Raw genomic sequence first — 18,043 nt, 5'->3', positions numbered from 1 at the left:
TCCTGAGTTACGAACCTTTAAAGTTTAAGTATCGCCGGCGCATTATCTAAGGTATACTGCGTGGAGGTGGCACGGTCGGATATCCACCTCTTCGAGATGCTTGATCAACGTGAGTCTTGTGCGCGCGCGTTGTGTGTGTGTGTGTGTGTGTGTGCGCGCGCGCGTGTGCGTGCTATGCGTGATATGAGACATACATATATATATATATATGTGTATGTCTCATATCCATACGATATGAGAAAATCGAGAAACTCGTGGTATTTAAGTTATATTCTTTTGGATCTGATTCGTACGTCTGGAATTGATAGAATACGACAGGGTATACCAATTAACAGTACGGGTTAAATGCGCTAACACGTAGGAGGAAGCGGACATTGTACGACACGCATCGGCCGATTAACTGTACAGGAGAATTTCTCGTAAAATCACCGGTCATCACATCACCGAGGCTCCAAACGCGCCGACTGCGTATGAAGCATTCCTGCGATAGAAATTTTTTTTTCCTTCGACAACGTATTTAAATGGCTTGCGGCTGCTCGTCGAAACAGCTGCTCGGTGAGCTTTTCATGTGCACATTTAGCAGCTTATCAAATGCTTCGAAGCACTTGATTAACGAATCAGAAGAAAGAATTTTACTAACTCATCAATCAAAAAAATATTTCAAATCATTTGTACCAACAAGTAGATCGTTTTTTTTTCAGGATTTGAAAACATCCGGATTTTTTGGGATTTTGTTGAATTTTTCCGGATTTTATGCATTTTTATTCTTTATGATCCAATACTAATGGTTTGCAAGATTCGCTATTCAATATAATATAATAGATAATTATGTTATGAATTGATTTCAATTTAATTAATTTAATTTATTAATTAACGTAATATACACGCATATATATCTGTAATAAGAAGCATTCTATTTCTGTTTTTTTTTTTTCAATTCATTTTTTGACAAAAAATAATTCCATCACGTAGTGAAGTTTTAAGATGTTTGTTAAGTATAGTTTTTTTTATAAATTTACTCAAAAAAATATATATATAATTTTTAATACAATTTATATTTACTACAATTAATATTTGAAGGATAAAAATTAAAACTAAAAATAAATTAAATTAAACAATTTTTTTTAATTTTCTAAAAATTGAAAAAAAGCTTTATCATAAAATCTTGAAATATTTGTTATTTATAATAGATTTTTTGTGAATTTTTTAAAGAAAATAGCATTTTTGAAAAATCATAAATTTTGTACATTATAATTTAATAAATAAAAGTTTACTGTTTTTTTTGCGATCTAACAATAATATAGATCATTGTTTAGTTTTGAGCAGTTTATTTTTCCCGTCTTATCGAGTGTAGCGCGCCGGTGCATGTACTTGCGGCGATCGAGTTGGCAGCAGTACTGCATTAGCGAAAAAAAGTTCAGTTAAGAAAAGAGCATGGCGGCAGAGACACACGTTTGTTGTACGAGTACGCTGAAATAAAGGTTCATTACGAGTAAAAGGTCTCTGCATCACAAAACCCTTTTCCACGGTCAAAACGATTATTACAATCATGATTGTGTGGAATTAAATAACAAAATATATTTTTATTCGAAACAAATTTAAATTTAGTTCCGTTATGTGTCCTTTTTCTTATTTTATTTATAATCCATTTATAATATTAAATTATTTTTATTTATATTAATTTATATTAAATAATTTATTTTATACTATTATTAAATTTTAATTAGACTTTTTGGGTTTTTTAAATAGATTTTTTTTAATGGGTCCAACCCAATAAAACCCGGTAGGTTTTATTGGGTTGGACCCACCTTGTCAAACCCTAGTTTTTTTTGCATCTCTTATCTTTTCTAGCTATACTTCGAGAAATATCGTTTAGAATAATTTTAATATGATAGTGCGGGATATTTTTTTTCCTTAATAAAAGTAATATTAGTTCAATAAGGCTGTTAATTTTCCACTCCATCATAACTATACTGATCGTATGATTAAACATGCAGGAGTTTCTCATGCATACTACGTAATTAGAAATTGTCAATTAATTCCACTATGTCGATGTATACTCAGTCGTTTTCGCTTCAAGATTAATCCCGTGTCGTCGTCCTCACCGTAACGTAGCAATCATCTTCATCAAGTAAATTCGAACGGTTAGGCCAAATAACGGGCACTAACGGCTTATACTGAAGTGCATCTTTGGCAATTATAAATTATCTCTCGCGTAAGTGTGTCTTTTATTCATTATATTCATCTATTCGATTTGTTAAGATATAAGTGATTGATGAAAAAAGTCATTAACCAAAGATTTAAATTCTTGACGTTAAAACTTAGTTCTAATTAGTAATAATTTATACGTATATACTGTAAACTATATATTTAACACTATACATTGACGTACTTAATAAAAAAATCTATGAATAGCTAGCAACTATTGATTGGCTAACATGTTAATAAAAAACAGAATCATTAAAAAAAAAATTATTGCGGAAAAGCAGTAAAATGAGAAAAGAATTTATCATGACGAAATATAGTTTATGTTCACAATATTGTAATGCATATGAATTGGTTATCTACACGGAGAGAATTTTCTCTTTAGAATTTAGCCTGAAAATCATGATAATAGTGGGACAACATAGTATTTCAAGAATTGTATATAAGTTTCTTTAATTTACTAATATGTGTCATAATCAGATATTTAATAAATTTTATTAATTTTACTAAAGGGTATAGTAAAATTTCAACATTTTAAAATGTGTTACGCAGTTTATGATTCTTTATTATTTTAAAAGAATAGATGCTAAGTAGTCATGAATATATAAATTAGCTTATACAATTTTTACCATACAGCATGATATTTTTAATCTGATTTAGTCGCTTATAATTTTACCATGTAACATAGTAATTGATCGACTGTAATCGATATTTATCGGTTATTTTCGTTGTCGAGTGTGTCTCTAGCTACGCTAGAACTTACTCACTTCAAAACATTTTACAATCAATTATAATTTTTACTACATCATTTATAAAAAGTCTCTTGTGTATTTCAAAAAATCTATCGTTACTGATAATATTTCATTATTGTCAAGTTGTCCCAAGCTTATTACCAAACATGATGAAATTTGTAATGAATTTTGCGGTAAAAAATAACGAAAAATTCAGCAGTAGGCAATCTAGATAACCAATTTAGGCGATCCTTTTTTATTAACGTGTTAACAACATTAATATAGTTGCTATAGTTGTTCGTAGGTATATTTCATTTTTTGTAAAGAAAATATCAAATTTCTTGTGAGTTTTTTAATGAAAAAAAAAAATGAATTAGATATAAAAACCGTGTCGAGGAGTTATTAAAGTAATCTAATTATGCCAGTATTAAATATCGACGGTGAAACTCGTCTCAGGACGTTGAATCATGCGCGTTGATTTCGAATGCTCTACTCTGGTCAATAGCATCGCGGATACTTTGCGCGTCTCTCGTTAGCAATATACTCTCGCGATTCTCGCAGCGGTTTGTACGACGTCTGATGTTACGTATACTTATAAATAGGTCGTATAAATAGATAATACGGTAACATCGTACGTCGTTGATCATAGTCGGGGTCCATATCCTCCGATCGGACTTTAGATTTTGGAGAAGATATCGCGTTTTACATGTTTATGCAAACAAAAGTATGCAGGTGATAAATTCTCGTCAAGATGCAATTTATTCTTTAATCCTTCGGTTTCGAATGTGTCTTTATACATATGACATGCTACCGCATTTTTTCGAGTATGAGTAGAAAAAATGTAACGATTACGTAGCTCGTAATATATAAGTCGTACTTTTTTTCTAGTCTAGCTTTTGTAAAAGTGTAAGATAAATTATGTTACAGCATATATAACTTTGACTAATGTTTCTCATATCTTTTTAATATCTTTCCTAAATAGATATGTCTATACTATACTTAATATTTTTTAAGTAAAAAATATAGTTACGTTTATATATGTATATTTTTTCTTTTTGTATTTTAACGTGATGTTATAATGATCGCGACACGCAATGTTGAAATTGAAAGAAAATGTTGATTAAATGTTGATATCGATTTATTGACGATATTTTGCAATTGAAAAGGTCAATCATTCTGCGAGGAAGCGCTTGTTCAATACTGCCAATTCATAGGTATGCGGGTTCTTCCTTTTCGCGTACTTGAATTCGACGGCGCGCGCGTCGTGCCAATTTGGCAGGCCGTGTTGTCGCCGAGAAGGCGCCTACGCAACGGCGACAGGGTCTGATAACGCGTAATCGGTGTTATGATCGCGGTTAAGTGAAAGTCGAGACCCAGCAAGTCGCCGCCGCAATCGTTCCGTTCCGCGTTCGATCGATTTCTTTCTGTATACCGCGACAGGATCGTTAACCTTTGGGAGACTCTCGGCTGCGAGCCAAATCTCAAATTGGAACCAGACGGCCAACGCATGCCATATTTTGACTAAGACCATTGTCACGCGATGACATAGGTCGACACGTAACAGAGTACGAAAATAAGAGATGTAATGAAACATTGTTGATTGACGAGATATAACAATACGATGAAATAGTCGCGGGAAAGGCAGGATGATTCTTAAAAGATATGATTAGTAGCTCTGTTTTTTAAAAAAACAAAAAAGCGAGTAGAAAGGGAGGAAGAGGGGGGGGAGAGAGTTCTAATCAGTTATAAAAAAAAATAAATATGTACAAAAATATTTGCGATTCTTTCAATTTTTGTATTACATATTTATTTATATTATATTTTTAATTTTGTATGTACATTGCATCTTGATTTTAATATTGATATGTACGCTTGCAATTTCGAGGAGAGAGAAACTTCGGAAGTTTTTAACGCGCAACCGTACATTATTAAATGATATAATGCGACGATCATAACAGGTTAGGGATATTCATAAAGATGGGATTTCGATAAAGCTAACAATCGAAATTACTAATTTATCATTCGAATAACCGCAATATTACTAATTTATTGTTTGAATTAAACAATATAAAAAAAAACTGATTCCTGATAAAACAGCCCTGCTCGTTTTAGTTTTGAAGAATTTCGATACAGAAAATTCTGTTTGATTCTTTTAAAATCAATTAAAATTTTGTGTTGTTACACAAATGTTCGTGTATTGATATACATAGATTGATTTGCAATGAAATAAAAATAGTTACATTTATTTTTAAAAATGTAGAATCGCGAGTTTAACTTTAAATTCTAGAACGATATTTTTCGCAATTAGTTCTTTATGAATTTATAAGATACTTAGCCTTAATACTTAAAATGATTATTAATTTAACCTGAGAATAATGATCTGAGTTGATTTTTGTGTCTCAATAGAGAAAAAATAAAGTACAGTCAAAGTAACTTTCTTATTGATCAAAAATCTATGTCTAGTTTTTTTATTTCTTTTTTCAGAAAATACTGAATCCATAATGATCTCAAATACTAATAAATTATAGAACAATTAATATGTAATATGCAATTAATAATAGTGATCTTTTTAATTAGAACGTTAAAAATACTCCAGATAATCATTTATGCAAAAAAATCACACGATTATTTCCGGATTAATAACGTAATATTAGATTTTCGGCTTTGGTATAAAAAAAATTGTTTTTATAAAGACTGAATATTCATCACGTGATTCAAAAGTACAAACGCAAAATATATAAAATTCACAAAAATTATATCAAATAAAAGATTTTGCTTAATGATCGAAAATGCTAATATTGAATATTTATCCTGTAAAAAAATATAAAGCATCATCAGGTCTTTTGGATTACAAAACATCGAGGAAAACGATGAAAATAGAAATGCTATGCAATAGAAGAGGAAGATATATATCGTGCGATACAAAGTAACTTCGGACAACAGTGAAATAATAGAGCGATTATTTTTCTTGGGCGAGAATGATTCTTCGGCTGCACGCAGCTGCGCTGCATGCGCCATCGCGCAGATATTTTGCAGCTTCCACCCACGGTTAACTATTTTAGATATTGGCTAGGTATTGGCCCTCCATTCGAAAGGTCGTAGTAGTAATTACAGACTCCGTTTCCTGTTCATGTATATCGCGATTCAAACTCTCCGTTGAATTTTCCATCCTCGTTCATCGCGCTAAGACATACTCTTAGGGCAGTATTCATAGTCCGTCTTGTTAGTCTTGTATATATTTCGTCTTAGGTCTGATCAATTTTAAAATTCCATTTAGCTAGTGAAATTACCGTATGTAGCGTCTTAATATCATAAGGATGGATGTGTGAGAGGTTAAGAGAAGAAATTATAAACCAAGTCCCTTCTTAACATATAGCTGAAGTAATAAATATTTTATATAGTATCTCAAGATTATACTTAATATGATGTTGAATGTAAGACTACGAATACCGATCTTGCTTGCGCCAGATTATGCGCGATGCAAAATCGTGATAATTCGCGGCCTTTTATTTCGTTACATATAAAAAAAATCATTCTTCTGGCGAATTGATACGAATGATAAATGACGAATGTAAATTCGATGACTTTAATATGATTGGTTTATACGTTTAAAGTTCCAGTGAGGAATTAATACCAATCATATATGAGAGAATTTTACAGCAGTTGCAAAGCTGCTTTTTCTGCTGAACATAGCCAATGACACGTTAAGCACGATAATGGTAACGATATAAAAGAATGATGATACTATCTATTTCACAAGTCTCTTGAAAAATTATTAATGATGTTTATAAATTGTACGACAACATCTTATTAAGGGGTATGACCACCTTAGTGGGCATAAAAACAATAATAAATCAAAAATTTTTTTTATTTTTAAAAATAATTTAATATGAAATCAAATTAAACCACTAGTTAGTGCATATATTAAAGTCCACAAAAAATTTTTTTTGTATTTTTTGCATCCAAAATGGCAGTGCTTTTTTTGGAAATGCTCCGGGGCTTTACATCTAGCAAAACAAATTTTGACCTAGAGCAAAAAAAAAATTTTTTTTTAATGTACATTGAAATACCTAGAGAAGTACATAGGGGTTTGCGAAAATATTAATATTTTCAAAAATGGCAGATATTTGAAGTCACACTTGCATTTTTGACTAAAAAAATTTTATGAAAAGCTGTTCATAAAATAAAAAGTTTTTTATATATCGAAAAATCCCTATGTACTTCTCTGGAATGTGTCTAAAAAGTTGCAATTAAAATTTAAACCCATTTGGATAAAAATTATTCAAGTTATTTGTCAAGTCGATTTGAAAAACGTTGTTTTGAGAAAAATTAGTAGCGCCTCCATTTTGGATGCAAAAAAATATAAAAAAATTTTTTCGTGGACTTTAATATATATATGTACTAATCTGTGCTTGAATTTGATTTTATGTTAAAATATTTTTTAAACTAAAAAAAATGTTTGAATTTATTGCTGTTTTTATGCCGACTACGGTAGCCATACTTCTCTAAAGATGGAAAAGTTAAAGATGGAGACATATCGCTGCGTTGATAGAAAATTTATACATTTTAAAATTAACAATTTTTTAGAAAAACATTTAAAAAATTCTGGATTGAAATATAACGTTTTAATTAGGATAGTGAATATGCAATTTCTATAACTTCACTTTCTTTCCGTATATTATATTTTTAATTACAATATATACCTATTTTTTAAAACTATTATGAGTTATTCAAAATTTGAATACTGTAACTTTAATGTAATATAAATTCCATCTTTTATCAGAATTATGGCATTTTTCCATATAATAAACAAACGAGCTACAAATGAACCATTTTTCTACAAAAAATAATATTTTTAGAGTCAATTTTTTTCAGTATCTCAGAAATGCTAATTTTTTTATTCGTGTCACTTTTATATCAACGCATCGATATATCTATGATAATTTGCAAAAATTATGGTTGTTATATAATAAATGAAAAATGAAGTATTTAATTGATATAAAAGTTAATATATTTTAATATAGACGACAGATACATTGTCGAATTATGACTTCCATACCGTTGACGACTTTCAATAATGTATTCTCCTATAAGAGTGAATTAATTAATTCGAGATGCGCGCGAGACGTAACTCTTTAAAAAATCCTTTCTGCAATCTAAATATAATTTCAATACAATTTGCATATATAAATAATTAACAGAGGCTATCAAATTATTTCTCTTTAGATATAAATTAACGATTTCGAGAAGAGCTTTAAGAGACTCGTTGAAGAGACTTGTTGACATATTCATGAGAAAAATTTCATTTGCAAACTGTTCTGTAATTAAACTGTTCCGTCGCCAAGTTTAAATGCAACATGAATAGAGGCATACGTTCTCGACTTGCAGAGAATAGAAAACAAGATGTGATAGCACTTAGGACAAATATTTCGCAAAGTAAGCGACGTAAATGATGACTTCTTCGTCTTAATGCTGTCGCACCTTATCGAAAGTTATGTACATGCACATATATTTTGATAAGGTACGAAAATATCTTTCCTATTATCCGATAAGAATAATAGGAGCGACACCGACCAACATAAACTGTCGGCAAATTTTTATAGAAAAATAGATTAGCGCATAAAACTATGAAGAGATCGGATGTTATTCGAGATTCGGATTACGTGAATTATAATCCGTATAAATGACGAAATTACGTTCATGATATATTATAAAATAAAAAATTATAATGTCAAAATAATAAAACAATAACAAGAAATATAATAAAACATTTTCTTTTCTTATTGATTTTGTTTTTTCGATTATTTTCACGATGAATATATTTAGAGCGGAAATTAGCGATTATTAAAATAAAACTACCAGTTAGTGGACATGAACCAATTGTTGAAAAAAGTGATAAAATGTTTCAAATATTAAGCTTTTAATTATATGTACGATTTTATATAAATTTGTTATTAAATTTTTATAAACAAATTTATTTAAAGTTGTACATATTATTAAAAGCTTAATATTTAAATTTTGTATCACTTTTTCCAACGAATTGGGTCACATCCACTAACTGTCCATTAACTGTTACATTTATTAACTAGTGAATATATATTATATGCAATAAATACTATAATGCAGTAAATATTATAAATCTCCTTAACTCTTTGAAGCATATATTTTTGTAGTCATTACGAAAATGAAATTAGATTTTGAAAATTTTTTATTCAAAATGATCCAACTTAACGTATTGAAAATGCAAAAATTGATCTAGTCAATAAAAAACGGGTATTCAGGATTTTTAGGCTGATGACGAAGGTGAGAAGTAAAAATTGAAAGATTAAAAATATCGAATCCTAATATGGCGAATCTAAAATACAAAAATGTAACTAATTTGTATAAAACGAAAGCAACAGTCCATGATTTTGAATTTGGTAATTTTCGGCTTTAGATTCGAAATTAGCAATCTCAAAAATCTATGAGAACAAACATTCATACAAATTAGTCTATTTTCTTGCAATGTCGGTTCTTCATATTGAATCCGCAACTTTGAATTTTTGACGAGTATAATTTGATATTTGGGAGTTTTAGAGTTCACTGATTCCAAATATATAAGTTAGTGTATACCTAGTTAAGCATATTCGTCGTGTTAAATTTTGCGAAAACCGCGCATGAAATAACGCGGTATGCAACGAAATAACGATAATTTTTATAGTATCTTTAATATACTGGTGTGTGTCATACATTAAAGTTCATAGAGAGATGACGAAATGACTCACAGAGAAACAAAATTTGTAATGATGCCACTGACATCGACGATATTATCGTGGAATATATATAGTACGACAATCAGTGCGAAAGCTTTTAATACTAATAAGATAGTATTATCTTGAGCAGACTAGATATGATAGACGATACTACGAAAAGAGCAGATAAAAGATTCGGTAACTTAAAAATAGATATCTTATAAAAATCTAAAAAGTTAATGTACAATACTTCTGAATTGTTTGTTCTCCACTTTATATAGCAATCGCATTAATCGGAGTATCATATATATGATAGCATCGAATTGTCCCGAAAATAATGGTCTGTCAATGTAACGATAAAAATTACATTTATGGAAAAATAATCACGGAAAGAAGCGTAAGCTTCTCAAATAATATAGTATAACACTGAATAAAGAATCGATTTTTTTTTATCTCTTTCGTTAACATTCAATTGCACAAAGCGACTGAAAAGCAAAACACACACACACAAAAGTTTAGTATTATTTTTCAAATCTATAATCCAATAATATAGTAATCAACATTGTAATATATTTTTATACAGATTATAAAGAATTTTAAATGTAAAATAAATAAGCTGATTTATGCATTTTAATCACTTTGCAACTGAATATTTATAAAGAAAATAAATGTCAGTTCTTTCTAAGAATAGCTCTCCATTTGCGAGGAACGTACACTTTTTTTCATACACAACACGATCAGTCGGACGTGAGAATTTTTTTCTTTTGATTTTTATTTCGCGGATTGTGTGGTGTAAATCGGAAAGAATGTTATTTGCCGTTCGTTGTAAGTCGTCTTCGAAAACGACCAAACGCGCTTATCGACATAAGTTGGAAAATGATCATATTACACGTAACGCATAAACGGTCAGAAATAGAAATAATGTATTATCAGCAAATACATCGGGCTATCGCATTCCTTCATCCTCGAGGACGCTTCTTGACCATAAGCTGCGCGCTATATTTCCATCGATACAGCACATCATTCGCGTATGTAAAAGACCTTTAAGTGACGTATCAAATTACAAATTCCGCAAATGTATCGCGTGGCGGTACTTTTATCAACGGATAGCCTTTATTATTCAGCGATCGATGATGATGATGATAATAATAATAATAATAATAATAATAATAATAATAAACTTTATTGATGTGCAAGATATAAAATTATAAACATAAAATGCAATGCATAAATTAAAGTTACATTTTAAAAGGTGAGCATCAGCAATAATGTAGGCCTAGACCTTATTATAATAATTAATTAACAGATGGAATGAAATATACAATTGAGAAGAATTCAAATGAAAATACAGGAGCTACGAGCTAAAATAATATATTTATAACAATGATAAGTTACTGATGTACAATGGTTATGTATTAACCTGCATGTTGGAATTTGCATATACTAATTAAAAATTAAATTACAATACACGGCTCAAATGATAAAATTCATAATATATACACAATAGAAACGAGCCGAAATAAATTATTAGTCACAATGTTAAAACATTAATGTTAATTATTCTTCGGAGACGGATCGTATTCGAAGACTCTAAAGGACTGCGCGCAATGAAGGAATAAAAACAGAGAATAGGAATAGGAACAAAGAATAAGAATTTCAACCTATCAAACTGTGTATTCTGTAGTGCATCGTTTCTGATTGGTTGAAATTCTTATTCTCTGTTCCTGTTCCTATTTCTTCATTGTGTGTATCCCCTTACTGTAACTGTTTTCTTATACACGTCTCCGATGATGACGTACATACGTTCCATGACGTAAAGAGAATTACGTTCACACAGTTTAATTATTAAATAACAGGCCTATTCGGAAATACTCTCGGAAATGCTTTAATACCTACTCGAGCGCGGGAGGAGTCAATGTTTTACAAATAGATCTTAGAGCGCGTGCAGAGACGTTAGGAGGGTGGCTCATGTCCAAAATTGGCCCGTCGTGGGCTTCACGCCGCCCGTATTGAATTTCAAGCAATATTTTTCCAACTCTAAAATCTCAACCATCAGCGCTCGGAGTTTTTTTTATCAATCTCGATCAAATGCCGCGTTTTACTTTGATTTTCGAATAAATCGTCCGTGAACTCACATTCCGATTTATTCTCGCTCGCCACCTTCTCCAGACTCCTCGATCGTTACGTAGACGTAATGTGCAATTTTTCATATTGTGAAAATTGTCATTGTTGAAAAGATAAATATTGTGGAAGCTGATATTAGAAATTAATATATAGAGCGACAGTTGAGAAAATTTTAATCTGATACAATGTAAACAATCATCTTTTTAATTTCTCTTTAAAACTTGTAAAGTGCATTTTATTGTAAAGCGTAAAATCTCACTCTTAAATATTGAAAATTGAGTCACTGTTTTTCAAGACTGGCTCAATTTTTATTCTTCAGAGCGAAATTCCACTTCAAAGAATTTAGAGAGTTGGAAATTTTGTTGCAGATTTTTCTCTGGTATCTGATTTCCTGTTGGTATATTTTAAAAAGCTATAGACATATAAGAACATTGTTTTTAACAAGATTATGTGCTGTTTCATAATTGTAGAAAGATATCGAAAGATTGTCAGAAAATCATTGTAGAATGATAGAAAGCGTGGTTTAAGAATCAGGACAGAAGATATATATAGCGAGAGGGATCGGGGTCGCTACTAAAATATACACTAAGTATATAGCGAAGAAATTCAATCTCCCATTTTAAATGATTATTTCTCATGATTTATATAATTTATATTAAAAATAAACTGTCAAACTGTCTTTGAATTGCCATGTTATTATTTCTGTTTTATGATTTCTGTGCTAATTGCACATTAACCCTTGTCTTGTTCACTGCCAATTTATGATTGTTGAACGAGATTAATTGGTCCTTTTTTTATGTCTTCAGACATTCACAGCTTGGTGCAACTCGCATCTACGCAAAGCAGGCACTGCCATCGAATCGATCGAAGACGATTTCAGGAATGGGTTGAAACTGATGTTACTGCTTGAGGTCATCTCAGGTGAGACTCTTCCGAGACCAGACAGGGGCAAAATGAGGTTCCACAAGATTGCCAACGTGAACAAGGCCCTCGATTATATCGCTAGTAAAGGCGTTAAGCTGGTTTCAATTGGTGCGGAAGGTACGTTTTTCCTCTTAAAGTTCTTAACAAAATCATTGCGTAAAAAGTGTAATATGTTAAATTGTGTATATTGATTTTATAAAAATATTTTTTATGCCAATAATATATGTTATAGAAATCAAAGTTTATTAGAGTTTTAATATTTGCATCATACTTTTGTATTTTATTAATATAAAAATATTGTATATTTAATGTAATTTATTTTTTTTACCTTGTACGTTTCAAGAATCGATAACTTTTTGACAGAAATCGTTGACGGTAATCTAAAGATGACTTTGGGAATGATATGGACCATTATCTTGAGATTCGCAATCCAGGATATCTCTGTAGAGGAGATGACCGCGAAGGAAGGACTGTTACTTTGGTGCCAACGCAAAACGGCACCGTACAAGAATGTCAACGTTCAAAACTTCCATTTATCCTTCAAGGACGGTCTCGCGTTCTGCGCTCTTATCCATCGTCATCGGCCTGATTTGATCGACTACAATAAACTCAGCAAAGACAACCCCCTGGAGAACTTGAACACTGCCTTCGATGTCGCTGAAAAGTATCTCGACATTCCTCGCATGTTAGATCCCGATGGTATGTATCAAATCTAACGTTAAATTAAATACTTACGATAGACATCTTAGGAATATACGGAACACACGTTCGACATTTTGATTATTAGGATCGAGGAGACGATTATATCGAATCGCCGAGATTATATATTTGCCTGTCGCTATATAGGATGGAACCACGATTGGATTCTTTCTTTTAGTATCGAAATGACATGCATAAACACTTTAATGTTCATATATTCCCTTGATATCATATAGATTTGATCAACACTCCCAAGCCGGATGAGCGAGCTATCATGACGTATGTGTCCTGCTACTACCATGCGTTCCAAGGTGCCCAGCAGGTCAGCGTAAAAAAATGCGTGTTGCTCTCCCTCGTCCTTACCCTCGTTGTTAAAAGCGACCTGTTTAATCCTTGGTTAACGCGAACTATAATTAAACGAATCGTATGCTAACAGATAACGACGTTTGAACCTGCTAATTGATCACCTTGCTGTTGTCTTAATTCAATTACTTCACCAGGACCGAAACCAACTATGCATTGTGTTCTATAACATTTTTTAAATAAAATTATGTCACGACCGAATTTTGTGTGTATTATCTTTGCCAACATAGTTTATGCGAAGGACGTCGCATTTTTATTATATGTATTGTAGATATGACATTGTAAGAATTATGTAATGAATTATTAATGGCGTTCCGCTTCTTACTGGACTTGTTTACTGTTAAAATTCATTAAATTTTTAACGGCAAGTTCTTACGCTAACAACGCATGGTTTGAGTTTCTTCGAATGTGTTTTTCTAGATATGCGAAATACGGCAATGCCTGATGAGAGAGCTGTGATGACCTATGTTTCCTCATACTACCACTGTTTTAGCGGTGCTCAAAAGGTGTGTGTTTTTCAATTTGAATTAACTTATGACCTATAACTTATAACAAACACGTCAAATATTTGCGTGTACATTATTGAAATACATTGTTAATACATGCAGCAAAAAATTCAAGACATTTAATATTTTTTTATATCTCAAGTTTCTTATTTACATTTCTAAATGACTATCCAAGATTGCACGCATCTTGCTCAGTGGAAGTAAACTACATACGTTTCAAATGTATAAACGTAATCTGAAAATTCTTTGTAAGGAAAAAATACTTATTTTCTTATTGTATAGGCAGAGACAGCGGCTAACAGAATCTGCAAGGTACTGAAGGTGAACCAAGAGAACGAGCGTCTCATGGAGGAATACGAGCGCTTGGCTTCCGATTTACTCGAATGGATACGACGAACGCTACCATGGCTCGCGAATCGACAGACTGATAATTCCCTCGCTGGTTGTCAGAAGAAACTGGAGGAGTACAGGACATATCGGCGCAAACATAAGCCGCCGCGTGTCGAACAGAAAGCCAAGCTGGAAACGAATTTCAATACTCTTCAGACGAAACTGAGGTTGAGCAATAGACCGGCGTATATGCCCACAGAAGGAAAAATGGTGTCCGACATAAATAAAGCGTGGAGAAGTGAGTTTTATTAGAATCCCTTTGTACATATTTCTTTGTATATTTTCGAATAAAATACTGGTATTTTAAAAATTATGTTTAGATTTGGAGTTGGCCGAAAAGACGTTCGAGGATTGGTTATTGTCCGAAATGATGCGTCTAGAGCGACTGGAACATTTGGCGCAAAAATTCAAGCACAAGGCAGATGCTCACGAGGATTGGACCGCCGGCAAAGAAGAGATGCTCACGTCTCAACACTTCCGGCAGTGCAAATTAAACGAACTTAAGGCCTTGAAAAAGAAGCATGAAGCTTTCGAATCAGACCTCGCTGCTCATCAGGATCGCGTAGAACAGATCGCGGCTATTGCTCAAGAACTTAAGTAATGTCAAGACTCTGAATCTATCTTAGACGATTATTTTGATCATTGTAACACTTAAATTCTATTGTTATAGCACCCTCGAGTATCACGATAGCGCATCTGTGAACGCCAGATGCCAACGCATTTGTGATCAATGGGATCGCTTGGGTACGCTCACTCAACGTAGACGTCAAGCTCTCGATGAAGCCGAGAAAATACTGGAGAAGATAGACGTCTTACATCTGGAATTTGCCAAGCGCGCTGCTGTGAGCACTTGATTACATAAAATTTGATCCGTAAAATTGTCAGCTCCTTTTTTTATACAGACTGATGTCACATGATTTTCAGCCATTCAACAATTGGTTGGATGGAACTAGAGAAGATCTAGTGGACATGTTTATCGTCCACACAATGGAGGAAATCCAAGGTTTAATGGACGCACACGCTGCATTCAAGGCTACGCTGGGCGAAGCAGATAAAGAGTACAATTCAATTGTAGGATTGGTGCGCGAAGTCGAATCCATAGTCAAGCAATACCAGATTCCTGGCGGCCTAGAGAATCCTTACACTACTCTCACTGCAATGGTATGTCGAAGAATAAATTATTGATGTAGTATAGGGATTACTCTCAAATTAATCGATACTTTTTGTTCTATAGGACCTTACTAAGAAATGGAGCGATGTTAGACAATTAGTCCCTCAACGCGATGGTACTCTAGCAGCTGAACTTCGCAAACAACAAAGTATACTTGCTTTCTGATCTTGATTACTTAATATATACTTGATTTTCTGATCCTAATATAAATTTTACCAAATATAAATTTATATTACGATTTAATGAACATTTTCTCATTTTCATTGCTCTTAAAAGATATTTCCTGAATTGTGAAAATAGATAATGAACTGCTTAGACGACAATTCGCTGAAAAAGCCAATGTTGTTGGACCATGGATAGAACGTCAGTTAGATGCCGTAACTGCGATTGGTCTCGGTCTTCAGGTGAGGCATCTCTACTTTAAGTAAAGTTTTTTGTCTGTCGTTTATATATTTTATATACAGTGATGGGAGAAAGTTCGGCAACGGTCAAATATCTTGAAAAATAATGCTTATGGAAAAAAATGTTCAATACAAAAGTTTTAGTATATCAAGTGGTCTATTATATGGTTATGTTGAAATGACCTTCATGTGACCTTGAAGGACACCGTGAAGGTCAACTTTGAAATCTTAAATGGAAACACCAATTTTCTCTTACATATCCTTAAAGCTGGTGTCAAGACATTTCCGAAACACTGGTTACAAACTCTTTTTGCTTGAGATCTTCCTGAGTTACGAACCTTTAAAGTTTAATAAAATAAAAATATAAATAGTAAAGGACTCTTCAATAAAGGTATAAAAATATTAATAAAAGGACATTAAGAGTCGCCAAAGTAGGTTACAATGCCTTTAGAGTAAGCATTTTTATTACAAAAGAAAAAGAAAATCTAGTGAGCTATATATTTACTGATTGTCTTTGATCGCAATTAACAATCTTCTTAATTTCATTTACGTTTCGGCTCTCGGTTCGAGCCATCTTCAGAATTCAACTTAATACTACGGTAGATAACGAAAACGCTCGCATTTCAGTGAGTCCATCCAAAGCGTATGTCATCTGTTCTCAATCGATTGCATAATTCGTTGGATAGATGTTCACTGTAGAGAATAAGAATTAGATTTATGGAACATTACACATTTCCACGTATTGCATAGTTAGATGACATACCTTTAAACAGGCACACTTCACTATAAATCATTCTATCGCTTGCGAAGATATTGCATTGTTCACAACGTTATAGTTCATATCCTTCCTCTCCATATTCTTTTATTTTGTAATTTTAACATCTGTACAGAAAGACACGTCCGCACGCAATGTGACTCGTCGATGTACTGATCGCTAACAGCTTAGTAAATGTTATAACTTATTTATTATTGGTATGTACGCTTTGTGGAGTCCTTCAGTGTCTGTTTGTAAATTCAGGCTATTCGTCTGTTTCTTGATGTTAATCATCTCTGATATCAAGCGTTTCATATAACACGGCTCTTCATCTAAGATTCTTACGTTGTCCCATTGAAAGTCATGGTTGTGTTCCAGCCTATGCTCGGTAATAACTGATCGATTTGTTGTGTTTCGCCTGATGTGATTTTTATGTTCTGCAATTCTTGTTTTCAACTGTCTGCCCCCGTCTGTCCCACGTACGTTACTGCACAATCTTTATACTCAATTTCGTAAACTACATTATTTTTAGAGTCTTTGGGTCTTTCTGTACTTTGATATATTTATTGATTTTATTCGGACTACGAAAAGATACTCTGATGTCGTCACATTTGATTCTTTTAAATTTTTCTGAATGTGTTGGAATGTAAGGTACCGTTAGCCACGTGTAGGTTGCTGATTCCTCAACATTATCACTATTATTCTTCAATGCGTTAATTTTGTTATTTATTAGATGTTTTATTCTTTGATTGACAGTGTTAAATATAAATGCCATCGGATAATCATTGTTGAGTAAGGTTTCAATGATGAATCTAAGGTTTTTATTGTGAAAACAAACGTCTGAAAGTAAAAAGGCTCTATCAACCAACGAAAAAATCATGCCTCTTTTTTGAGATACCGGATGGTTGGACATGTAATTGAGGAATCTTCCTGAAAACGTGGGTTTACGATACCAGTCAAAAATCAAGCCATTGTTGTGTTTTAAAATTGTAACGTCAAGAAATTCAAGTTTATTCCCCCCATTCTCTAAAGTGAATTGAAGAC

At 32.3% G+C, this 18,043-nt stretch overlaps 1 protein-coding gene across 3 annotated transcripts in view; it reads left to right on the top strand.

The window, feature by feature from the left end:
- Positions 1-18,043, top strand: part of Actn (alpha actinin) — a 27,619-nt gene that overhangs the window by 5,990 nt on the left and 3,586 nt on the right. For 2 of the 3 annotated variants that reach the window (XM_018522569.1, XM_018522570.1), the window contains exons 3-11: positions 12,598-12,832; positions 13,079-13,414; positions 13,651-13,736; positions 14,566-14,911; positions 14,994-15,270; positions 15,344-15,515; positions 15,598-15,834; positions 15,908-15,992; positions 16,145-16,248. In XM_018522569.1, the coding sequence (XP_018378071.1) occupies positions 12,598-12,832; positions 13,079-13,414; positions 13,651-13,736; positions 14,566-14,911; positions 14,994-15,270; positions 15,344-15,515; positions 15,598-15,834; positions 15,908-15,992; positions 16,145-16,248 (1,878 nt within the window). Of the gene's footprint in view, positions 1-12,597; positions 12,833-13,078; positions 13,415-13,650; positions 13,741-14,197; positions 14,284-14,565; positions 14,912-14,993; positions 15,271-15,343; positions 15,516-15,597; positions 15,835-15,907; positions 15,993-16,144; positions 16,249-18,043 lie in introns of all 3 variants that reach the window. The other variant, XM_018522571.1, reaches the window with a different exon arrangement.

This window comes from Trachymyrmex cornetzi, unplaced genomic scaffold (assembly GCF_001594075.2).
Source record: "Trachymyrmex cornetzi isolate Tcor2-1 unplaced genomic scaffold, Tcor1.1 scaffold1354, whole genome shotgun sequence".
Taxonomy (NCBI): Eukaryota; Metazoa; Arthropoda; class Insecta; order Hymenoptera; family Formicidae; genus Trachymyrmex; species Trachymyrmex cornetzi.
The sequence above is the reverse complement of the archived record's forward strand: the minus strand, read 5'-3'. Positions and strand labels throughout refer to the sequence as shown.